Consider the following 26,155-nt stretch of genomic DNA (forward strand, 5'->3'; position numbering starts at 1 on the left):
TCTGCCGTACATGTATGGCGAAAACCCTCAAGGGGTTAAAAACATTCTGTAATGACTTTTTCAGGGTGCACTCATGCTTAGTGGTACATTTTCTAGGTTCTTGAGGGCTTGAACTCTCAATTGACGCAAGAAAACAACTGAAAATGGTCGTGTCAGTACCCCTTTAAGACATCTGTTATCACTCGAGCCATTGGATGGCTAACACAACCATCTTCTTTCCTTCTGATAAAGAAGGCCTTTATCGCATCATGCATCAGCTGCTGTCAGGTATGCGAACGCACTATTGTGTAGACTAGCCCAAATAACTACAATGAGTGGCAAGAGAATATGAGTTTACTTTTGACAGTGAACCATGGTGCGCTTGAATCTTTGGTAGGGTTTTATCTTTGATAGACATTTATCTTCAATTGACCCACCTTGTAACATTGTAGGTTGTTAAAATGATTGTAGCATTTAAGAAGTATCGCGCTCTGGCATGCATTTTGCTGATTGTCATAGCATTGCGCAATGTACCATCATTTGGCTGCCGCTCATTTTGGGCTTGCTGCATGGATTTGTCATTGCATGACGCTGTCTTTCTAGCAAAGCAATCACTTCTTTTCTGTGCTCATTGTTATGGCCACATTTCAGAAGCTTTCTGCTACATATTTAATTAATTAAATTTGTTAAAAATGCTTTCAGGGCCCAAAGGAACTACAAAAAGGAGTTGGAAAGAAAGTAAGAAAACATACAAATATGAGTACAGAAACGTTATAACGCATTTTGTAAGGCGATCTTGAATTGATAGGCGCAGGTTAAGGCCCCTCCATGCGTTTTCCGCCGGCTAGGCTAAGTAGCGCCAATTCGTCCTCCCCCTCTCCCTTTACACCGGCTCCCCGCCTTGCGGAAGCCGAAGTGCCGTCATGATGTTTCTGCTGCTTTTCTGGTTGATGCACCCACCCCATGCCCGCCCATGCCCTCGCGACGCAGAAACACCGAGCAAAAACTCACTCGGCGGCAGGCAGTTTACGATGAACCTCAAAACAATGCTTGCGAAATGGAGAAGGAAATATTTGCTTTCTCGCCTGTCCACATGCGTGTGCAGAAACAAGATGGAAGGAAAAAGCGGAAGGAAGTGGCTCAATAACTACTTTCCGCAAGCTCCGGAACCGGAAATGGGCGGTGTCATCGAAACAATAGATGGCGCTACTTAAAAAAGCGGCAGCAGACGCGATGGAGGGGCTTTAGCGCAGGTTATGGCAATAGTGGTGGCGGGAACATGATTCCAGCAACGCTTCTTCTAGGAACAAGAGTCATTACATAGGTTTGTGCAACAGTATGGTAGGCCCACCTCGTAGCAATGGTCACTCATGGCTAATATGCAACGACGGGGGTGCGAAAGTGTGTCCATTAAAGCATTGTTGTAATGATAGATTTGTGGTAAAGATTAAGCTTTTTACTGGGCAAGGAAAGGTCATGCAAGTTTAAGGTTTCCCCTATTGATGTGACACTAGAATGATGCGAATAATTCAATGAGACGAAACAAATAGCACGATTCTGAATAGCTTCCACAGTTGGATTGACAATGTTCCGACAGTGTTCCAATATGGCATATGCATGCACTGGTTTAGAGCTAGAGTTCGTGTGCACCGTACTGTGGTTTTCTGGTATAGTGTGCTGTAGGAGGACAGTCTGGGTGTATAGTTCAAAGAAACTTTTGAAAGGAAAATATGAGTGCACGTGCAATATTTATGAAATTGCTCATTTCTTGTGCAGGATAAGACTAAAATGTGTCGCAACGATAATGTATAGAAGAAAAAGCTCTTGAGCGTAAACAAAGGTGTAGCTACACTAGGAATTTCCTGCTATTGCGAAACGACAAAAGAACGGTGTTATTGTGGCATAGCCATTTGATACCGACTGCAGCGGAACTTTCGAAGGCGAATGTGGGTCAGAAATTGTTAGCAAAGGTTCATGAAGCATTGCAAATAGTGATAAAGCATCGGTGATTGAGAGGCGTGTAGTATCATCGAGGTTGTCCGCATTGTTCTGGTCAATGCTGCATGTTTCTAGGGGTGAAAAGTCTGTTCACTTTTACTCTGCTGATGAAAGGTGCATCAAGATCAGGCCGTGCATGAAGTGACTGAGACAGTTAGGGAGTGATAGGTTAGCACCCTGTGCATTCTTATTTCCTGTCTTCACACTTTGTGCTGTTTTTCATCTTTTGTCTTGTGTCCACCTTGGTTTTCTTTGCGCTGTGGTGTTTAATAAAAAAGGAATTACCATATTTACTCAAATCTAACGCACACCCAATTTTTGCAGGTTCAAAATGAAAATACTAGGGGTGTGCGAATATTCGAAATTTCGAATATTTTTCGAATAGTGTTTGCTATTCGATTCGATTCGCACTGGAATTTTACTATTCAAACAATTCGAACTTCCCAAAGACAAATACAGTCAACGTCAAATTGAAAGTGACCCCTTCAGATTTTCAATATGCTTCACCTCATTACATTCTCGTATTGCGGCAAAGCTGCCTTTCAAGCTCCGTTACGGTCGAACTTGGCCAAGATAGTCAACGTCCGATTAAAAATGGCCCCTAGGTTTTCAGTATGCTTCACCTCATCACACCCCCGTATTGCGGCAAAGCTGCCTTTCAAGCTGCGCTACGGTCTTAAATGTATTAACTCAAGAAAACGCTGGTTCCAACGTGGAGATGAAAGATGTGGCAGATTAGGGGGCTTAAATAATGCTGTTTTGGACCTAAAATTTGGGCAGGAAGTTTGAAAAATCAGACGCCGGAAGCTTTTTAGCATCCAAAATTTCAGATGTTCTTATATATCGACGTCTACGAGGCAGATTTGGAACTCCGGACTTGAAGGGAGCACACCCAGTCCGCCACATCAGTTGGGCTTCCACAGAAGTTGAAAGAGGAGGAGAGGCTGAGGCGAGGCACGTGATGGGCATCTTTGCCTATCACGTGTGAAGTGTTGTCGGCAACACTTTCGTTGCACCAAATCACGTACATAAAATAGAATTCGGCCTCTACATCGCCTCATTCTTGATAAGACAACTATGAAACACCACCCTGCCAGCGCTTCATCAACCTAGCAAAAAGAAACACTTTCATGTTGCTATCTCATAAGAATATGCTTAGGAATCCTCTCCAACTCTTTTTCTGCAATTTCGCTTCGAAGTATTAGAAAAATATTAGAAAAATATTCCATTTGATTCGCACTCACACTTCAATATTCGAATTTGCTTCGCACCAAAATTTTGCTATTCGCACAGCTCTAGAAAATACACATGAATGTACTGTTAGCAGATTTTAAAAAATAAATCTATGGCATGCCCCTATGTTAACTATCAGAAAAAAAAAGGCAAGCACAATTTGCTTTGTAGAATGGGAAATTTATTCTCTTTACAATTTTTTTCACTGTGATTTAGTTTATTTGCCTTTAAGATTGCTTCTTGGTAGGATTCAATCGCATGCCACTTCAGGGGCTGTTACTTTGACAAGCTCGAGCCACACCAAGTCGCTGAAGAGTCTACAAGTCTTGAAACAACTAAAAAAAAATTATTGAAAGGTGCTTTATTTGCAAGAAACATGCAAACACTTTTATTTTGAAAATATGCAGAGGATTGGCTTCACTGCTCGGCACCGTGGAGATTGCCCTAACCACTCCAGTCTTTGGTGCAGAAAATGTCTCTGAAACTTAAAGGGCCAGTAAACAACCCCACAGTCCAAGATGTGTGATGAAGCAATAACTGCGCACTTGTACGATGTGAACATGCTGCCGCAAGAATTTTGCGAATAAGTGCTGTAGTAAGGAAGTTACAGGGTAGAACAACGCACTTTGGCTGGTTGTTCACAGAGGAAGACGCCATTTTCCAACTCCGGTTACCAGAATCAAGTTCTTTTTCGACCAAAATGCATGGTTTAAGAGCGCATTTAAATTTTTTACTGCACTGTTTGTCGAAGTTAAAGAAAATGCAGCAGAAATAATCAGGGTAGCTTAACTGTGGCTCTGCCAAATGCTTGTTTCAGGGTGGACGAGCTCGGCTCGTCTCCTCTCTGGTGGGAAAAGGGTAAAGTAGAAAATGTGAACCCAAGAAATGTGCAAGGTTTTCACAAACTCAGAGCTTACCTATTTGACAAGTATGTATAGTAGCAAAACAAAGCGAAATTAAAATGCCTATATGTAGTCGTCGTGTATGTATACAAAATGTATGCAGAGAGCCTTGGCTACAACTTACTCAGTCTCGTTCTGATCTTGGTGCAGGGTGAGCCGCTGGCGGGAGGCAAGTTCTACTCGGTGCTGACCAAGGGCGGTGGGGGTCCGGGTGGCCCGGCAGTGACCAAGGCGAGCAGCTTTGGAGGTGTGTCCCTGCTGCATCGGGACTCCAGCCTCACGGAGGCACGCAACGCTGCCCTCAGGGCGGTCAAGGCCGGTCAGTGGTCCACCCTGGCTACTGGCGCATTGTTTATTCATTCAGCTACTCTTCACAGTGAAATACTAAATTTTTTAGGCTGATGAACTGTTTGTAGGGGAGCAGCACGAAAGACACGGACAGAAAACGTGCACATGCGCTGCACCCCTATGATATGTTCAACCATCTAGCTGACAAGTTCACCCTTCATGATGAAATGTTCTTTGAGAGCTCTCTTGTCATTCATTTCAATGTCATAGCGTCTTCACTATAAGAGAATTGTTTGTTACCAATATCTGACATAACCTGCAAGGTGTCTTTTTTCTTTGTCTAGTGAAGTACAGTAAAACCTCGTTAATTCAGTCACTGGGACTGTGAAAAGCTTTTGAATTAAGCGGGTTTTCGAATTAACGAAACATACAAAAAGCGAGATGCAAGGAACCTTGAATTACTGAAAGTAATCAGAGGTGGTCGTTTGGCCTTCTAGTTTGCGGCTCCAAGGGTTGTTTTCCAGCAATACCCAGTCCCATTTTTGCTGCAAACCCGGGAAAACGGCGGGCCTCGCTGCTGTCAGCGCAAAAAAAAAAAGTAAAGAAAAGAAAAAACGAAGTCTCATGGTCAGCTGAAATGCGTGCCTGCGGAAAAAAACGGCGTGCTTCACTGCAGCACAGTGGTGACATGCGGCAGCATGTCACCTGCTCCTTGCAGCGGCAGCACGTCATGATGCGACCATTCTCCCATTCTTTCTGGTAAAATAAAGAGTATGATAATGGCCAGTGTGACGGAATCCGAGATCTGTTCTGGCTGGAAAACATGATCATTGAAGTTTTCGAAGTAGGCGTTACAGGCAAGAACTCCACCAGCAGTGCAAGTGCGCAAATTGCCGGAGCAACCGCCAGTCGGAGGTTCGCATACATCATGAATTCCATCAGGTCGTCCTTTATTATCTTTTCTTTTCCCAAAAAGAATGGGTAAATCATGACGCGCTGACGTTGTGAGAAGCATGCGACATGCTGCCCACGTGTCACCGCTGTGTTGCAGTGAAGCACGTCTTATTTTCCGCAGGCTTAGTTGTAGCTGATGATGACAAACTTTATTTATGTACAGGCAAAGCTCCTGTGGATTGCCTCGTAGGGGCCTTGCTGATGGTCGGGGCCCTTAGTCCAGGGCTCCGCTGGCTCTTGCCATCCGCTCTGCTCTCTGAACGAGCCTGATCTGGTCGTCGAGGGCCGGACTGGACAGCAGTGCCTCCCATTGCTCACATGAGGTGTTCATGTTGTGGTGTTCGAGGTCGTGTAGTGTGCACTCCCATGTAATGTGGTACAGGGTTGGTGTGGCCCCGCACCATGGGCATTCATCCCTGTAAGATGTGGGGTGCATGCGGTGTAGTGTGTGTAGGTTTTTGTAGGTTCCGGTTTGGAGTCTACGCCATGCAGTGGCCTCCTTCGTCGCAAGCTTTTGATGAGGTGGTGGATACCTTAGGCGTCGCCCTCTGTGGTAATTCAGTATTGTGGCATACTGGAGGTCAACTGGCTCCGGGTCCGCTGCAGTCGACGTAGGGAGCGCTCGGTTGTGTACGAAGCCTCGAGCTGCCCGGTCGGCGTGCAGGTTACCCGTGATGCCAGAGTGGCCTGGTATCCATATGACGGTCTGTATGTAGGAGTCGTCCTTGCCTTCCCTTGGTATTTGTGCAAGGACATGTGCCGCAGGCACACCAATTCTGCCCTGCAGGAAGTTCCTGCAGGCCTGCTGGGAGTCTGTGAGTATTGTCAGCGGCTTGTTTGCATGCAGGCCTTCGCGGATGGCAAGTGCGATGGCCAGCTCTTCGGCTTCTGTGATCTTGCAAGGGCGGACAGATGCTCCAGAGGTTATGTGGCCTCGGCGGTCGCATACCACTGCCACTGCTCCTTTAGTCGTCGTCCCATACATGGCAGCATCCGTGAAACGGGCTGTAGGTTGGAATCTATAGGTTTTCTGGAAGTATTGGGCCCTTGCTCTCCTTCTGCCGCTGTGCAGGTTGGGGTCCATGTTGCGTGGAATTGGGGCAACGTGATAGCCCTCCCGGACATGACGAGGTATCTCGCAGGTTTCCTGGGCTCTCGTTGTTGAGGCTTGGAATCCTAGGGTTTTTAGGACCTGTTGGCCCGTGCGAGTACGCTCAAGTCTCTGTTGTTGTGAGACGTGAAGTGCTTCAACAAGTTCGCTGAGGGTGTTATGAAGCCCCAGTGCCATCAATTTCTCAGTAGATGTACTGGTCGGCAGACGGAGAGCAGTCTTGAATGCCATTCTCAAGAGGGTGTCGGCCCGTCTGGTCTCAGATTGTGTGAGATTATAATAAGGTAGGCTATATGTTATGCGGCTTACCACCAGGCTTCGAACAAGTCGAAGGGTGTCTCCTTCCTTCATCCCTCTTTTCTTAGATGTCACCCGAGATATCATGCGTGATATAGCCTTGACGCTGGTTTGGAGGAGCATAAGGGTGTGGGTGGCTCGTTGGTTACTCTGCAGCCACATGCCCAGGATCCTGATCAATGGTTTCTCTGGTATGAGGTTTCCATTGAGGTATACCTCAAGTTTTTGTGATGGGTCTGTGGAAGCTGCGTGGTTACGTCTGCTTCTCCATACACATAAGATTTCAGATTTCTCTGGGGAGCACTGTAGACCACGCTGGCTGACATATTCTTGGATGATGTGAGCTGCAGTTTGCAGGCGCTCTTCCTTTTCAGCGAGTGATCCTTTTGTGGTCCAGAGTGTCATGTCGTCTGCATAGAAGGCGTGTCAGAGCCCTTCTACCTCCTGCAGTTTTCTGGCAAGGCCGACCATGGCTACGTTGAAGAGCGTGGGTGATATTACTGCTCCTTGCGGCGTGCCCTTGTTGGGAGGTTGGTATGCAGGAGTCTGGAGCTCTCCGATCTTCAACTCCGCTGTGCGTTGGCTTAAGAAGCTCTGAATGTACTTGTATGTTCTTTCACCACAGTTGGTGTTTGCGAGCCCCTCCAGTATTCCTTGGTGGCTGATGTTGTCGAAAGCCCCTTTAATGTCGATGGCTAAGAGGACGTGTTCACCGTTGCGGGGAACGTTGCTGAGAACCTCTTCCTTGAGTTGTAGTAGTACGTCCTGCGATGACAGGCCAGCACGGAAACCGAACATGGTGTCGGGCAGGTGCTTATTATCTTCCAAGTGCTTCTGCAGTCTTGTGTTTATGATTCTTTCGTACACCTTGCCGAGGCAGGATGTCAGCGAAATGGGTCTGAGGTTTTCGATTGCCAACTTCTTGCCTGGTTTGGGGATCATCATTATTCTTGCGTGTTTCCACATCGCTGGCACCGTGCCTTGTTCCCAGTGTTGGTTGATGAAGGCTGTGAGTGCAGAGATGGACTTGTCGCTGAGATTTCTTATCATGGCGTTTGTGATGCGGTCTGTGCCCGCCGCCGTGTTACGGGTAGTAGCTGCGATAGCTGCTCTCATTTCATTTTCAGTTATAGCTTCATCCATTGTTGGGTTCGGTTGTCCCACGTATGATGTTGTGCATGGCTCTGAGGGAGCAGGATCTCCATAGCATTTGGCCTTGATGGCGTCGACGAGGTCTTGTTGGCTGCCTGGGTAGGTGTGTAGTAAGCGCTCCAGGGCCTTGTGTCCCTCTCCTTTGGTCTTGGTGGGGTCAAGGATGGCTTTGAGGATGTGCCATGTCTTGGCTGTACTCAGGGTGCCGTCCAGGGAGTCACAGAATTTATACCAGTTCGCCGACGCGAGATGCATGGCGTATTCTTCCGCTTCCGCTGTTATTTTCGCTATGCGTGTCCTCAGTTTCCTATTGTTCTTCTGCTTTTTCCAGCGGCGGATAAGCCCTTGTCTGGCGTCCCACAGATGTAGTAAATGGGAATCCACCTCCGGGATTTCTGTTGTTCTTACTATTTCTTTTGTGTGGTGTTCTTTTTGTCGACAAAGTTTGTTGCACCAGTCTTCGAAGTTTGTGATTGTCTCTTCATCCTGTTCTTGGGCTTCCCTCATTTTTTGCCAGTCAGTTAATTTGGCTGTGCCAATATCCCTGCGTAGGCGTCCGGTCTGTAGTGTTATGTTCAGTATGTAGTGATCACTTCCCAAGTTTTCGAGTGTGTTGTGCCATTCGGCTCGTGTGGTTTGTGTGATGAAAGTGAGGTCGGGTGTTGTGTCACGTGTTACACTGTTTCCCTCCCTTGTCGGTGTGCTTGGGTCTGTGATGAGCATGAGTTGACACAATTCCATCGTTGTCTCTAGCTGGAGGCCTTTCCAGTCACGCCTCTGGTATCCCCATAGCATGTTCTGCGCGTTGAAGTCGCCCATAATGACTAGTGGGTTTTCTTTGGCGAGGCAAAGGGTGTCTCGGAAGAGTTTGGCAATGGTAGCCCGCCTTTGACGTGGGGGGCTATAGATGTTTAAAATGAAAGCACTTCGTTTCTGGTTGCCTTTGTAGACGAGTTCGAGGAGTACATGCAGTACGTCTATGTTGTCGTCCAGTTTATGTTGTATAGTTGTGATGTTTTTATCCACGAGCGTGGCTACCTTCCACTTGTCATCTTGACTCGAGTGATATGCTTCATATCCCTGAAGTGTTGGTCGGGTACCGATCTCTTGTAGGGCGACGACCCCTGGTGGCCTTGAAGATTGAGCGATCAGTTGTGTCAGCAGCCCTTTTTTCCTTCGGTACCCGCGGCAGTTCCATTGCCAGAGTTCTAAGTTTTCTTTGGCTTGCTTGCGTGGTCTAGGCATGTTTAGACGTGGTTGACCACGAGACCATGTTTTTTTTTCTTTATTACTTTTTTGCGCTAGCACCAGCGAGGCTGAGTTGCTTCAACTGTCACTCATTAATATCGCTACACTGCATTGCCCTGTGGCTCCTAATGGCCGTCGCTTCCGCGGAGTTGCGGCGAAATCGGGATCGGGAATTGGCACATGTCGCCCAAAATTTTCGAATTAACTGGGCTGGCACTGACCGTTGCTTCAAAATATCCACTCAGATTTACATTGCAAAATATGCGACCGCACAAACCCTTCGAATTAAGCGGGATTACGAAATAACCGAGTTCGAATTGTGGTAGCCTCGATGCTCACTGGAGTCGAAGACTACCGCGGGTTCAGGCTTAGCGAGCCACAGGGCCACGTCTACCGTCGCCTGCTTACGTTTAGCGCACCACTCCGTGCGCGCTCATCTAGCAAAGGCGTTGAGAGCCGCGCGGCATAAACACAGTGTTCGAGATAACATACACACACAAACATTTTATTTGCCTTCTGCGGCACCCCAACACACACCGTACAGCGTCCGCCCCCGGGGCACGGGGAAGCAAAGGGCTTCCCGCGCGGACGATACACCAAGGGGGCCGCGAGCACGTCGAAGCTGGCAATGGCGAGCTTTGACACGCCGCTCGGGAAAAGGGTCCCTCACGGCTATGCTGCGCACTCTCGCGATGACCACTGGGCCTGGTCACGAGAGCTAGGGCAATCTCCGTACGCGTGGGCCTCCGGCAAGTGCGGCTCGGCGTGGTATGACCGCGCACGAGCACTAGGCACCGCTCTTTGGCTTAGCATACGAACCGGAGCTAACACTGAGGGAAACACGCCCGCGAGGATGCCAAGGCACCCAGGCAGGCTACAGCCCAGCGATTCCCAAAGGGGACGTCAGACCGGAAGGAAACGTGTGCTTACCCAGCGGCACCCGAGGAGAGAGAGTTCGTTCCAGCGTCAGGTGTGCCGGCGTGCACGCGCGTTAGTCCCGCCGAATCTCGCGGCTCCGAGACCACGTGCAGCGCCTTCACGAGAGCCGGCGCGTAGCGTAAGATGGTGCCACTTGCCGTCGCGGGAGAACGGAAGAGAGAAAGGATTTGCGGAACGGCGAAATGCCCACGCAGTGGCTTCGGGCACGCCTCGGATCCCCACAGAATTAATGAGGTTTTACTGTAGTTGATTGATTTAGAATGTGTGGAAGCCCCCACCCGTCTCTGTCCCTGACACAATCGTAGATATTGTCTTCTGTGGTGTTTTGACATTGAAAGCATTGACATGAATGAATTGATCAGCGAAGAACAGATATGGCTTGCTTGATTGATTGGTGCAACTAATGTAGGGAGCAGTTAGTATGAGAAAGAGAAAAGGCAGTGTTATTTTCTGCAACCATAAAGGGGCATGGCTCAGCACCACAGGGACGAGAGTAATAAAATAAAATATTGTAAGGCAAGAATGAAGATATTAAATATGTGATGCTTGGCTGATGGGGGTGGCAGATGTACGGGCACCAATTCTGTGTGTAGCTTCAAATATCGTACGAAGGGTGCTGATTCATTGTCATTTCCCTCTCTCTCCGCAGACTCATTCAACGTGAGCTCGCTACCGACGGTGGTGCAGGCGCCACCGCCTGTGGCGACCTCACCTGCCGAGGTGCCCTCGCTGTCGGCTGCACCAGAGTCGGCAGCACCCACGGGGCCGCAGGTCGGCGAGGAAGCGAGTCCCGTGGCTGCTGCCCCAGCTCCTCCACCGCCCCATGTTGCGACTGCTGCTCCGCACGCACCAAGGCCACAGTTTTATGTGGCACAGGTGAGTAGTTCCAGGAGGTGGGGGCACGTGCGTTGACCGAGTGTACTGACTGTCTTTTGCTTGTTTTAGCAGCTTGTATGTACTGTTGTGGGCAATTAAAATGTGCACGGCAGACTACGCGGCCGACAGCACGATCAGGTGTGATTGTAGCGCCACGTAACAAAGTTACGGTAAGTAGGACAACAGGAAAGAGGCACTGTCATCTAACTTTCCGAACTTTGTTACTTAGCGCTACAACCAGGCCTTGCAATGATGTACCAACCAGCTTGCATTGACACCCTTGTTCAGCACAATCAGTGCAACCTGCCAGGCATGCTCATTTCAGGCGTCGTGTGCGGGAGTGCTTGTAGCATAGCGATATGTTGCCCCATTTTTCCTGGGTACTAGTTTTTGCACACCGCCACTGGAGCACTGCTAACATTGTCGCCAATGCAGCTGTTTGTGCCATGTGGCGTTGCCGAAAAGCAGCTCCACATGCAAGTCTATCACATGCTTGGCTTGCTACCAAGCCTAGCTTTATATTACCACACTGCATTGTGGGTGATCACCTAGGTATTTTCCTAGGGTCCTTGTCCTTGCTTTCTTCTTTAGTGCTCACCTGGAGATGTTCTTGGGTCATCTGCAGGTGAAATATATCTTTTTGACACTAAAATGGTCTTCAGGTTCACTAAACTGTGTAAAATTAGAAAAAATATTTTAACATGTTAATCAGTCAAATTGCAGAGCCCCCCTTCAAGAAGGGTGGGTGGTCAGCTGGAGCACCCTGATTAAAGGGACACTAAAGGCAAATAACAATTTATGTCAGAGTGAAAGTCCAATGTATGACAACTTCTAAAACGGCAATATTATCAACAGCAGTGCCCTACTTACCGAGAAATTAAGCTAAATGTATCACATGATGAGCGCCACGAATGGGACATTTTCGAAGTGATCCCGATGACGTATGGAAGTCGGCCTACAATAAATCACTAATAATCAAACTAGCAGCAGTAAAAAAAGAACCTTCCGAGCATCAAAAGACGTAATAAAATACTGTTTGTTCGTTTCCACTTGATTCAAGAAAAAAAGAAAACATCCTTGGCGTTGCCATGGGGAACGGCGCGCGTGGTTCAAAGGTTCCGTTTTCGCCGAACTGCGCCTCGCCCGTCTCAGTGGTAGTTTCAGGATCGCGTACTGCCCGCGTGTGTTTTGCGCGCTCGTGAAAGTCGCTCTGACAGAAAGTTCGACAAAATGCCGCATGAGCTTCGTCGCCCGACACCGCACTGCTGGTTTCCTCGCTGCTTTCGGGCTCAGGCTCGGGAGAGTCGCTGCCGAGGCTGCTATCGTAGTACGCAACGACGCCGGCACTACGAGCCCTCAGCAGCATACCGCGTTCATCGGGGCTCAAGTCGCTGAATTGGAGCCCAGCGTCGCGAGCCAATGTCTCGTTGTCAAGTTCTCCGTCCACATCCATTGCGGCGATTGCGGCAAGCTTCGATGGCTTCGATGGCCGTTGTTGCTACTGTGGGTCCCGCTACTTCCGCTCTGTTGCTACTAGTGTCGGCGGCCGCGCAGTAAAAGCGGGCAACGTTGGGCAAGGCAGCAGTGACGTATGAGAGTCGTATTTTCAGGCGAGAGATTTTAAGCGCGCTAACGCGATGCGGACCACTAAAAACGTGATTTTATTTAGAAATAAGCACTTCCTTGGCACAAAAGCCAGGAAGTGCTTATTTACGAGGTTTCTGGACCGCTATTTCAACAATCAACGTCGACTTAATATTTGCCTTTAGTGTCCCTTTAAGGGGAGACACTGGTCTGGGAGGTGCAAAAATTTCGAAAAAAACAGTTTTCTGAAATATTTTTCATAATCTAGAAGGTCTAGAAAAGCTATTTCTAAAATATTACAGACATGTAATGCACACTTGTGTTGAGTTATTTGGTCTTGAACTCAGTTTAATGACCATTTTTACTCACCAAAGCACCTTAGAAAGTCGAATTCAACAGTGCACCATGCAGGAACCATTTAATAGCATAGCCATTTTGGTCTCATTTGAAAGACACACTCATCTATTAGCTTTTACTAGCATCAGTATGCTTTTTGTCTGGCAGAGGCGAAGCCATCATGCTTAATAAAAAGCACTCGCACAGCATTGGTGCATTTTTATCACACGGGGTAAATTCTTCCTTGCATCTTGGATGCTTAATTCGTCTGCTAGACAACAGTGCATCGTTGCGTTGTTGCCATTTTGTGGAGATGCCTAACTGATGACAGTGTGATGGCAGGCAGTCGTCAGAAGTTCAGAATTGCCCACACATTAGGGACGAAGTGATATTTGTGGCTGCAAGAATGCAGCTTATCACCAGCAAAATTAGAGTGAAAAGAAAGCATACCAGGCAAAATAATGATGACTGTGTTCCTGGTGGCTTCTAGAACCATAAGAACACAAATTCATGCCCCTTCCAGTTCAAAATAAGTGCTCACCATGTTTCTAAACTTTTCTCATTTTATCAAACCTACATTTTTCATCACATCGTAGGCTCTTGCCCACAATATCTTTTGATCTAACGGTCAGATTTTCATCATTATTGCGGTATTTGAAAGCTTATGCATTGATTAGTGCAAGAAAACCAAGAAATTACACTATTTTTATTAATAACTGTTATTTAATTAACAGTAAAATTAAGCAACAGTTCCTGATTTCTTACGAGTGTACTTGTTAATGCCGTAACTTTTGAATTGGTTCAGTTAAAAATAAAATAAACGTTATTTTGCACTTCCTGGTGTTTATAATAAACGATGTGGTGATATAAAATTTATTAAGGTTTTTTGTTAGAAAGCTGTCAAAAGGCTGAGCAGAACGGAAGTTTATTGGACAGTCGGTCTTAAAATCCATGCACGATAGACAAAAAGAAATTGCATATTTGTTTTCAGCTAAATTTCAGCTGTATAATTGTAAATTTCAGCTAGAAATACTAAAAATTAAAACAAGCAGTTTTCGGACCAGTGTCTCCCCTTAACAGTGATAGCCTTAAAGGGACACTAAACAGAAACAATGAATCTGTTTAGATCGATAAATTGTGTTCTGAGAACTCTAATGTCATTAATTTCGCCATCATACGTTTATTAATAGAGGAGAAAATAAAGTTCAAAGTTTCATCTTTAAATTTCGCGCCGAAATCTCCCCGCGTGACGTCACGGATTTCAAAGCGTATTTATTGTATTTAGGCGCCATTGGTTCAACAATATTACCCCAAACTTGGTATGTTAAGTATATGGCCCCCTCAGAGGACAATGTACTTCATTTTTACCGATTAGGAACTACGTAGTCCCTAGTAGGCGCCGTCAAAGCACGTGAGGTCACGGCGAATGATGCGGAAACTTCAATGTGGCGTTGCCACCCACATTTTGTTTTTGCACGTTTTCTCACTTACCACGCGTCTTCTCGCAGAAAGCATGGCGTTTTTGGTAACGTGAAATAGTAGTTTGCTATTACGAGAAAAATCGTTTTGCTCTTTAGTGTCCCTTTAGCAGACAGGGTCTCTTTACAGCTGCCATGGGGTGCTGCACCTAGGGAAGCAGGTGCTCTGTCCTTGCCTCCTATGTGGCCATTGGCAGGACCATCGGTGCTGGAGGCATCGTCCTTGACTCCAACGGGCCTGCTGCTCAACCCTCAGGCTGGTAGGTGGTGACCGGCTGTGTGCCAAGACTTTTTCCTTTCTAGTGTTGTTGGAATCTGAAAAGAATTGGTTGGCCTCGCTGTCCGAGTGGCGCTTCAAAGATCCTGTGCAGATTGTGAGAGCAGGTGCGGCCTTCTGCATGTATGCTGCATGGCTGCGTAGCATAAATATGTGGGTAATTCTTTTGCAACAGTGCAGTACAGTTGAACCAATCTATAATAAACTGAAGGGGGGACGTGGGGATCGTTAGTAACTTTTTAACACGAAAGTGTTTTATGCCGGGGTCCACCAAAACTTCAGTGACGTATTTCTGTCACGTAAATGATGTCGAAAAAATTTACACAATCAGATGGCAAAGAAAAAAAAATTGGCCGCGTATCTGCGTGCTACGCTGCGAATCCCGCTGAAAGACGATAGACGAACGCTGCGTGAGATATCAGCGCCATCTGGCATACGTCAGGAAACATGAGCTTGTACAGAGGGTTTCCTTCTTCCGTGGCAGAGGGCGTTCGTCGCCATCTTGCATTTTCAACGCAGCCGCCATTTTAAGGGCAGCTTAAGAAACTAGGGTCTTTAGAATTACGTATCTTTGTATTTTCTGCTAAAGGAACACACTACCTAATACTTACGTAGTGATGTTGCGCCTCAGTCATGCGTAATGTTTGCTTTTTGATCGACGATGTACACAAGTATGAACCTACAAACCAGTTCAAGATGGCTGGCCCTTGGGCAAGTGGTTCAACTTTTGCCGGGTGGCTGAAACGGGTGACAGACAGACAGACAGACCAAAATTTCTGCGTTGAAGTTCCCCAAGAAAGACTATCATCTTTAAAACTTCCGTCAACAGGCATCGAACCCACGACTGCTCGGTCCGCAACAACAGATGCCGGGCACGCTATCCACTGTGCCACGGTCACAGACTCTAGAAGCTTTACAAACGCGCCTTTTATATCTACCACTCTCCCGGTCGGCGGGGTGGTGTTGCCCTCTGGGAGCGGTAAAGTAAAGTAATTCGTCATTACTGTGGCCTCCGCGATTAGCACCTGCAACGCGTTACACGTCCGTCCCATTCCAAAACCAAAAATAGTTCTGCTATGTGCGCCTGCCTCACCTGGCTGTAACACCGCGTTTCCTGCTCACGCGCTCGCCCCGAGAAAAATCGCGGACGGGCTACCGGGGAGGCACGACGCGCTTTGCGTTTCCCTCCATCTAGTCCGGCCGTGGTGTTCAATCACATTTTAACATGGCGCGGGATGGCGACCAAGTTCTGCGTCCAATATGCGACGCTCTTCCAGCTATCACACCTCGTTCTCTGATTATGCTTTCACCGTTAACTACTGCAGCTACCATAAGGGTTTGTTTAATCATTTAACATGGACGTTAGTCGTCGGGATGGAGCGGCGTGAGAGCAAGCGTCGGCAGATCGTCTCCAAAGTAAAGCCGGTAAAGCGGCGCTCGCATGTTATCTAAGTAGTAATCATTTTGATGAAAAAGCGCTATGGTTTATATCGCCGTCGCTTTATTACCGTCCCGACAAGAGATGACAGGACGTGTCGACAACCCAATTGGTACGCCCCGATCTAATCATTGGCTCGCCCGATCTATGTGATACTGTCCCTCGTTTTCCTCTGTACTAAACTAAATAGGCTCGTACTTTGCTTCCCGTACATGCATCACTTTTCGAACAGCGGCGATTTGCGTGCTTGTGGCCGCGCGGAGTGATAAACAGATATGCAGTGGAGACTAGGTCGCGATAGAAGGCCTAGCCGACGAGCACTCCACTGGTAAGCAGAGCGGCCGTCGCCATGGCAACAGCCAATAGAAAAGCACCTCTCAGTGGTGTTGCGCGCTGTGCCATTAGGAACGCCGCGTACATCGCAAGGTTCATTAAAACGCCCTCTGTTTTTTTTTTTTTGCGCTTTATGTATGCGGTCATTTAAGCGAGCAGAAAAGGCGGAACTTCGAGCTTTGAAATGACGCCAAGATGGCGGCGCCCAGTGGCGGGAAAGGCGAGATACAACGCCGTGAATTGCGCCATTTTAATGTGATCTTGGGCTTCTTTTTCACTGACCTCGCTTACAAGATTATTTATTTCAGGCACTTAGAGTGTGTTTTCAGCGTAATCGCTTAGATACTGCATAAATAAGAGACTGCCGATTCGAAAACGAGTGTTTTCCAAAAATTGATTTTTTTGGCTATTTCCGATGGGATCACGCGTCCCTTCCTTAAAGGGGCCCTGCAACACTTTTCGAGCATGCTCAAAAAGCGCTGCCGATCGGTAGTCGAGGCTCCCGAGAACACGCGAGCCAAATATTATAGCGATGCGCACGGCCTGGAATTTACAATAAATTCTCAAAGTCAGCTGAAAATCGCTCCCTCTTCTCTCGACAAATGATGTATTAGTCCGCAAAATATGACGCGATTGTCGGCAGTTCCACCATTGGCTGATGTTATAATCACGATAACACCCTCATTATTACTTTCGTTGTTAATTTTGAGTTCAATAAGTAGATAATATGTATGTTTATATTCTGTTATCGCGTTAAAAACACCGAACAAACATTATTATTAGCACTTCCGGTCTCACCGACAGCTCGTCTGCTCGTAGTTGCGTGGTTCCGTTTTCTTCGCCATGCGCAGTGCCGAAAACGTGAATATTTCTGTGCTTTTGACCATCGCCGGTTGCCGTTGAGAGTGGCAGCCGTTCGAGTGTTGCCTCGTCAGCTGAGAACTGCATCGTCGGCACGTTCTCACGACCGACCGAGGCACGGGCGCAGCGTGTCTCCGATAACAATGCTGGCGTCCGGTAATGGCGGCACTTCGGGGTCGTCTGTCAGTGCCGTCTTACGAGGCGGTGTATCGGAGTATGGGCTGAAACCGATCTCAGCTGTCATTCGTTCCAAACGAGCGCGCAGGTTTGCTTCCATGGTTGGCAGAGCGATGAAAACACTACGGCGTTCGAGGTGCATGCCCAACATTACCAAACCGACGCGCAGTTTTCAAGCACGCGCGATACACAGTGCCGATCGGCTCCGCTCGACGAGAACGACGCAAGCCGACCGGAAGTGGCGGCACAGACCACGTGGTTGCGTCCAGACGTCAGAGAGAAAAAAATGAAGAAAAAAACTCCGCCGGCGCTCTTGGGCGGAGCCTCGCTCCTCTGCGCTCGCTCCCTCGATTCGCTGCCTAGCTTTCCGCGCGCTTGCGGCGTTGAGTTGAGGGAGAAAGCTGCGGAACGTGATCTCTATAATTTGGTAACACCACTTAGACTTGACGGATTCGAAAAATTTTTGCGGCATGTGACTCGTGAAGAGTCATACGTCAATAATGAGACTATTCCAATATAACTAAGAAAGGTGTTGCAGGGCCCCTTTAATTTTGTCACAAAGATTGGTTGTTATATCAGTAGTTCATTGTGTATGGACTCGCCCTTTAGAATATGCGCAAGTTATCGACAAAGTCGTTTCTTTTACGCACCGTTTTATTACAAAGCACTAATAGCCCCTCCGCCGGCCTTTTCGCTTCATGATGCGATGCCCACTTCGCGATTACAAGTGAATTAAACTGCCTTTGCAGTGCATAGAATGTGCTGCTACCGGAAGACTGCACAATGCTTGCGAGCAAATTCTCACAGATGTCTTCAAAATGTCCACTCTCCATAATGGCTTTTATAGCTACACGTCAGCCATGCCAGGCTGAGTACGCCGGAAGCTATCACTTTGGCCGGAGAAATACAATGTTCGAAAGGTTGAGTGCCGTCACGGTTCATAAATAGCAACTGCTCAAGTGAAGGGTCGATGAACCATAGTCTCTAGAAAAGAAAATGCGGGCAGCTTGCACTAGAGGCGCAAGGCTGAGTCACAGCGGAGCTGGTGGTCTATTAGCCGGTCCCAGCTTGGATCAATGTTAATTAGGCTTAGTTAGCATTAACCCATATATGCCCAGTGTCCTACATATAGGACGCTCCTTTGATGCACTCTAACATCGCCATTTCTTTAGCATATAACTAGTGCCACCTACAGCAGATTAAGCAAGCCTCAATGAGGCCTGCTTGATGTGCTGTAGATGGCGCTAATCATCAGCTAAAGAAATAGCGATGTTAGAGTGCATCAAAGAAGCGTCCTATATGTAGGACACTGGGCATATACAGGTTAATTAGCACCATTAGGCCACACGAAACTGAGGTATCTCGGTTGGGCTTGGTTCGATTGCACACAGCTTCATTAGGATTAGTCTTACCGTATATTGATTGCTGATATAAGTCGACTCCGATTACAAGTCGACCCCCCAACTTGCAACCCCTTCTAGGGAAAAAAAGTTTATTCCAAACGCAGCCTCATGTTGCGGCCATAGCTCACCAATGAGTTTTTCCAGAGAGGGAGTGATGCAAAGAAACATTTATTTGCCCGTGAAACATTGCTTACAACTCGTCGTCGCTTGAGAGAAGGGCGAAGTCACGGTCACTGCCATCGTGTGAGCCACTGCTGCTGCTCGTCGTCGGAACAGCCCAACATGACAGTGAAACGGTTGTGCGTGTTGCCCATAGTCAGCAGGCTAACCTGTTGCTCCCCTTTTCCGGACATGGTCCTCTTGCTAGGCATATCACACCATACAGGGGTCTGGTCGGCATTGCCGATTTGACCCAGCAGGAACGAATGCTGTGCCTTCAGGTCACTTACGTAGCGAAGAAATGCGCACCGTTTTTCTTCGTAGGCTTCGGGCCACCTTTGGCATACAGTTGTGCGTAGTCTTAGGCTCAGGCCGTTCCGTTTCATAAAGTTCGTGACCCATTTCTTGGATATTTTGAACTCTGTTTGCGGGATGCACATACCCTTCACGACAGTACGTGCTTTTGCTTCAATATCATCATAGCAAACACTCAAGCTCTTGCTTCTCTGGTCGTGAACCCAATCTTGAACCGCCTCCTCAACGGCAGGGTATCGTCCAGTATTCGATCCGCGAAAGGAACGGCGTGTAGCAGCGCATGCGAAGATCTTGGCCCTTTGTTTTCTCCATTCCCTCACGCACTTTTCCAACACATTGAACTTGCGCCCTGCTTCAACGTTGTTTCCTGACTCTGCGTAGGGGATCGCTTGCCGCTTGAAAGTAGCGCTGTACTGTTATTGGCGTAGCGGTGGCATCTTGGTGTCCGTTTGGCAGCGTCACAAATAGCGCACACCACTGCTCGCATGCAAAGCGAAATGCGGAAATGGCGAACAGGCGTGAGTGCAAAAAGACGCGAAGACATTTGTGGGCGCATGTGACTGGTCATATGGTTTAGTTCCCCGTGAAGTGTTGCTGCCAGCCCACACGGCGCTGCCAGCTTTTCTGTGGAACGCCGATGGTTTGTCAACAAATCGTTTCTATTGTATGAAAACAAAACTGCAGGGCGCATCGCAAGAAAAATTCCTCTTTTTTTCATTCGCCCTCTGTCAAAGGTTTGAAATGCTGCTTTCAAGACCGTGTTTCCCAAGCAGTTCGCATTAATGCCGCGCGGCGATTTTTAAATGCGCTCTGTAGTTTCGCCACTTTCGCCTCGCGTGGTTTCGCTATAGTTTCGTGATCGTCGTGGTAGATCGCAAAAATAGCAGTTGCCGTGACTCCGCTGCCTCCGCGGCCGATGTTATCGATGCGTCGAATAGCAGGGAACCTGAGGACGACGACCTTTCGTCGGGCCCCACAGATAAGTCAACCTTACGATTCCGCATATAGGTCGACTCCGATTATAGGTTGACCTCCAAACTTTAGAAGGTCATTTTATGAAAAAAACGTCAACTTATAATCGGCAATATACGGTAGTCTTAATCATAGGTCGGCAGACTCACTCAGACTCAGAGCGAGCCGTGAGTCTCTGTCTGAGTGAGTCTGGCTGAGCAATATGTTGGCAAGTTTGAGTCCGAGTGAGTCCAGTTGAGGAAAATTTTAGTGAATCTGAGTTCGAGTGAGTCCGGTTGAGGTAAATATGTGTGAGTATGGGTCCAAGGGAGCCCTAAGCGCAAAATACATTTACTGAGTGAGTATGAGTGAGCTCAGGGTGTCTACCGACCGGGAAAACCGGGAATTCTCAGGGATTTTGGGTAGTCTGGAAATTCTCAGGGAAAACTCAGGGAAATTGTGCTCCCATCAGGGAAAATCCAGTATCTTTATTGAAAGGCGACGAAAATCGCGGTAGCGCTTGCTCGATATTTTGTGAACGCATTTTTCAAATCAAACGGCCGCTGCGGCTGCGGGGAAGTGGCGCACCTTGATGCTGTCATCGCCTTCGGAGCGGTGAAGTGGGAGAGAATCCGGCTAATGCGTGGCATGCGGGAACCGCGAACCACGACACATCGTATCGCGCAATGTTGTCAGGATGTTCTGGTAGTACGCGGTGTAGTTCTGTAATCTTTCTTGCGCGTGCTGTGCGTTAGCGCCCAATATGGTGTTTTTGTTATCGCCGCGTGTCAAGTAACAAGCATGATTAGTCGTAGAAGCGGTAGCAATAGATGTAACGAGCTTGAGTTATCTTGCAAGCGATCGCGATCGCGCAGGAAGCGGATGTCTTCGACAAGGCTCGTATCTGGCAAGCCATCCCGATCGGTGAGAAAAAAGACGCTTGTTGGCTGTTATCGGAGAGCTCACTCCAGGGGCGTAGCCAGGGGGGGGGGTTGAACCCCCCCCCGAAATTTTTCGATTTTGCTTGCCTATATATACACGCGCACATACAAACACACGCACAAACATACATAAAGTATGGTTGAACCCCCCCCCCCCCGAAAAAAATTTCTGGCTAGGCCCCTGGCTCACTCGCTGTGATCCCGAGCTTCAAAGATGCTATTTAGGACTCCGTGAAGAATATAATAAATTTCCAGGCGAGAGCTAGCGTAACTAACGGGCCCATTCACAGCAAGTGAAAGCTTTTTTATTTCTTTTTTCCCGATGAGGGCACTGCTGAAACAAGTTTTAGGCAGTCGACTGAAATTTTTTGGGGCTGCAGCTGGCAATTACCGGCCACACCACGTGGGTGTTTGCTACAAAGCCGAATTACAATACTTTTTAGAGCCATGGCATAGCGGCGACCGAAATTCGCGACACCGGCACGGGTCCCACATGCTCAATTCGGCGCGCGATGTCGGAAAACAGTAACGTTTCCACCGTAATCGGATGTGCCGTAATTCACGCTGTTGCCGTGCTTTCATGCGATCTTAGCCCGCAGCTATATTGCTTTTTTTCTTTTGCGATAGCAATTATATAGACACTCCGACGCGAATTTTTTGCCTTCGCCATGATCTTCCCTATCAAGTCCAAATCGCGATTACATCACCCCACGCGTCGCATGCTCCATGTGCGAGTGAAAGTGCGCGAGCGCTGCCGACGAACGGGGCTTAAGCAGAGATGAAACGAGCCGACTGTCTCATTCGCGCGATGGGCACATGGATAGGAGCCGGCGCGTTGGGAAGGGGGGGGGAGGCTGGCTGCGCGAGTCCGACAGGAAGTGCGTACTTTGTACCAGCGGGCGTGGTCGCGTGCGCCGCGGTATCTTTAGTGGGGATCAGCATACGGCTCATACTTTTGTAGGTGTTGTGCTCTAATTGCAGAACTTCCGTTGAAGTCATAGCAGTGGCAGATCCCGGGGGGGGGGGGGGGGAGTAGCGGCGACCGCCACCCCCCCCCCCAAGCCAGCCCCCGCCCCCTCCCTTCAGTGCCTGTCGTTCACCTCCTTTGTCAGGCTTGCTTGTCGAGTTTGCCCCCTTTGTCAGGTTGCTTTGCCTGCCACTGTCCAAAAGGGGTAAAGAGAATCTTGTCCCTGCTCTCTACCTCTCTCATCGCTCTACCCTTTCCTGCTTCCCTATGCACATTTACAACGAAGGCTTCTTAGGCACCGCCATAATCCCCTCTGGGCTGTTGTAAATATGCGTGACCCACCAAAATGCACTGCTGAGCGGGGGCTTCAGCCTTTGTACCCCCCCCTCCCATTATGTACCTGAATCCGCCCCTGAGCCATAGATCATAGATAGGGCACTTCTCTTAGTGCAGCGGCTGCGTTTCCTGAAGGAGCGAACTGCTAGCCTATATTCATATAAAATTCCTCTTTGTTGCTATCGGATTTACTATTTTGCTCTCGCGGTGAAACTGACTCTTTTTTTCTAACGTGGGATGGTTTTCGATGTTGTACGTTCGTGGAGAGCAAATAGTTCGGTTGGGCAACATGATAGCAAAGGCGTTGCATTGCTCTGGGCAACGCGCGAGGATTTGACAACAACCCGCAGCAGCAGAACAAGCGCAATTCCACAGTGCATTAAACCCACATTTGTTTCGTCTTTACATGTGACACTCTGGCAAGGCATCTAACTGTGATTGCGGCATCTCAGGCTCAACAAAATTGATTTTTTTTTCACGCAAAAAATAAAGAAAAAAGTTTTTTCATGTTGCCATATTAGTCGAGCATTCTTGTGGCCTTTTCAGTTTAAGATTAATCCTTCAGTAACTATGCTTTGCATGAAAGGTCGAATTTCAGTTTAACGAAGTTTCGATATAACGAAGTGAGTTGCCGCTTTTACCAACTTGGCTATATTGAGGTTTATCTGTTCTATGTACTATTCAAATGCGATTAAGTCGTTTTCATTTTCTAAAATGCGTATTAGAGAGTGACATCACCGAGCGATATGGTCTCTACCCATCTTGACATAAAGCAAAGTTCTGTTTCACTCAGGGAATTTCAGCAAAAACACTCAGGGAAAACCTGGAAAACTCGGGGAATTTAGAAATGTCAACTCGGTAGACACCCTGGAGCTACACCTTTTATTACCAACCAATGGCCCTATCTACTCACCTATTGGCATTACTACCAGCCTTATATCGGCTTATGTTTATACTCAAATCTATTCACACATGCCTCAACGCACTAGCGTTTATGCTCCATCAAAATGTTTATTGATAAGAGGCGTGAGTTGGGGGGAGGGGTGCCATGACCTCCCCCGCTAACTCTTTCACGGGACGTTCTTGATAGAAATATCTTGTGTGAGTCGCATATTTCATAAAAATGTTCTTACTGGATTGTGACCACTGATTTGAAGGTGTAAGATCAAAAGGTGTATCATAGAGCACCGATTATGTGAGATATTCGCGTTAAAGAGCATTTACACTATGATCGGAAAAGCTAATTTTACACCAGTGGACTCGTGAGTCGACTCATTCAGGCTCACACAGACTCAGGTCAAGCTGTGAGTCTGAGTCTGAGTGAGTCCGGCTGAGCAATATGTTGGTGAGTTCGAGTCCGAGTGAATCCGGTTGAGAAAAATTATAGTGAGTCTCAGTACGAGTGAGTCCCGTTGAGTAAAAGTTCGGTGAGTCTGAGTTCGAGTGAGCTCTCAGAGCAAAATATATTTCTTGAGTGAGTATGAGTGGGTTTCAATATTTTTGCCAACCTATGGTCTTAATTAGCACCAATTAGAATTACTTGAGGTTAATTAGGCTCGACTCTGTCGGTAGTTATTAGCATTTTCCTGAGCTTGGCTTCACTAGCCTCATTGGAATGCCCGCCGTCTGTGCCTTGTACCCATTCCTGATGATGATAGTTTTCTGGTGACACGAACCAACATTAGGAAAAGCTTAACAGCTCCGCTGTAAAAGAGCTTTAAACGATATATATCTCTGCTGCAGTTGCTGGTGTGCCGCTGGTATCGCCAGACATGGCAGGTGGGCTGGTCCAAGGAGTGCGGCCTCGAGGTGGGCCTGGCCCCTTGGGCGGTGGCGGCCTGTTGCTGAGCCCCCTGGCTCCCCCACGGGGGCCCGTCCCCACCCATCCCCACCATCACCATCACCAACACCACCATCACCATCCGCACCAACAGCAGCCACCGCAGCAGCTGGTGTACTTGCCTTGCGTACAACCACCGACCAGTCTGGAAGCTCGCAAGCCTGGCCTCTTGGATACTCAGGTAGATGGTCCATTCTGTTTGCTTGCTCTTCGGGACAAGGCTTTGTGACACCAAAGTGAAAAGCTTTTGATACAACTTTAATGAAAGATAATGAAGCAAAGAAAGGTATAGGGGGCGTTAATTGTACAGTTTTAACTGTGTTGTAGCAATTATGACATCAATGTGAAGAAAGTAAAGTGGACAAAGAGAACGACTTGCTGGTGGCAGGGACCGAACCTGCAACCTTTGGATAACACGCCTGATGCTCTGCCACGTGGGTCCCGTGAAAGAAAATGTTTAGGGTTCTGCGAGTGGTCAAAATGAATGCAGTCCACTTTTGTTTTCCCCCCATTAGCACTTAATTTGGGACACTAAAGGCAAATAACAATTTATGCCAGAGTGAAAGCTCAATGTATGATGTCTAAAACGGCAATATTATCAACAGCCGTGCCCTTCTTACCGAGAAGTTAAGCTAAATGTATGACACGATGAACGCCACGAGCGGGACATTTTGGAAATGACCCCGATGACGTGAGAGAGTCCGACTACAATTAATCACTTGTAATCAAACTAGCTGCAATAAAAAAAAGAACCTTCTGTGCATCAGGAGACGTAATAAAATGCTGCTTGTTCGTTTCTGTTTGATACATGGAAAAAAGAACCTCTTTCGCGTTGCCATGGGGAACGGCGCGCATGGTTCAAAGGTTCCGTTTTCGCTAGGGGTGTGCGAATATTCGAAATTTCGAATATTTTTCGTATAGTGTTTGCTATTCGATTCGATTCGCACTGTAATTTTACTATTCGAACAATTCGAACTTCCCAAAAACAAATACAGTCAACGTCAGATTGAAAGTGACCCCTACAGATTTTCAATATGCTTCACCTCATTACACTCCCGTATTGCGGCAAAGCTGTCTTTCAAGCTCCGTTACGGTCGAACTTAGCCAAGAGACAATGTCCGATTGAAAATGACCCGTACAAATTTTCAATATGCTTCACCTCGTTACACTCTCGTATTGCGGCAAAGTTACCTTTCAAGCTCCGTTACGGTCGAACTTGGCCAAGAGACAGTCAACGTCCGATTGGAAGTGGTCCCTAGATTTTCAATATGCTTCACCTGATCACACCCCCGTATTGTGGCAAAGCTGCCTTTCAAGCTCCGCTACGGTCGCAAATGTATTAACTCAAGAAAACGCTGGTTCCAACATGGAGATGAAAGATGTGGCAGAGGTGGGGGCTCAATTAATGCTGTTTTGGACCTGAAATTTGGGCAGGAAGTACGAAAAATCGGACACCGAAGCTTTTTAGCATCCAAAATTTCAGATGTTCTTATATATCAACGTCTACAAGGCAGGTTTGGAACTCCGGACTTGAAGGGAGCACACCCTTGTCTGCCACATCAGTTGGGCTTCCACAGAAGTTGAAAGAGGAGGAAAGGTTGAGGAAATGGCATCTTTGCCTATCACGTTAAAATGTTGTCGGCAACACTTGGGTTGCACCAAATCATGTACATAAATACGATTCGGCCTCTACATTGCCTCATTCTTGACAAGACAACTATGAAACACCACCTAGCCACCTAACAACCTAGTGCAAAGAAACACTTTCATGTTGCTATCTCA

At 47.7% G+C, this 26,155-nt stretch overlaps 1 protein-coding gene across 4 annotated transcripts in view; it reads left to right on the forward strand.

Moving 5' to 3' along the window:
• The window catches only part of LOC119394187 (R3H domain-containing protein 2), a 114,873-nt gene that overhangs the window by 40,756 nt on the left and 47,962 nt on the right, over positions 1-26,155 (forward strand). For 2 of the 4 annotated variants that reach the window (XM_037661455.2, XM_037661458.2), the window contains 5 exons: positions 682-717; positions 4,263-4,431; positions 10,751-10,977; positions 14,506-14,635; positions 24,277-24,554. In XM_037661455.2, the coding sequence (XP_037517383.1) occupies positions 682-717; positions 4,263-4,431; positions 10,751-10,977; positions 14,506-14,635; positions 24,277-24,554 (840 nt within the window). The remainder of the gene's footprint in view (positions 1-681; positions 718-4,262; positions 4,432-10,750; positions 10,978-14,505; positions 14,636-24,276; positions 24,555-26,155) is intronic. The other 2 variants (XM_037661456.2, XM_037661460.2) reach the window with 1 other exon arrangement.

This window comes from Rhipicephalus sanguineus, chromosome 5 (assembly GCF_013339695.2).
Source record: "Rhipicephalus sanguineus isolate Rsan-2018 chromosome 5, BIME_Rsan_1.4, whole genome shotgun sequence".
Lineage (NCBI taxonomy): Eukaryota > Metazoa > Arthropoda > Arachnida > Ixodida > Ixodidae > Rhipicephalus > Rhipicephalus sanguineus.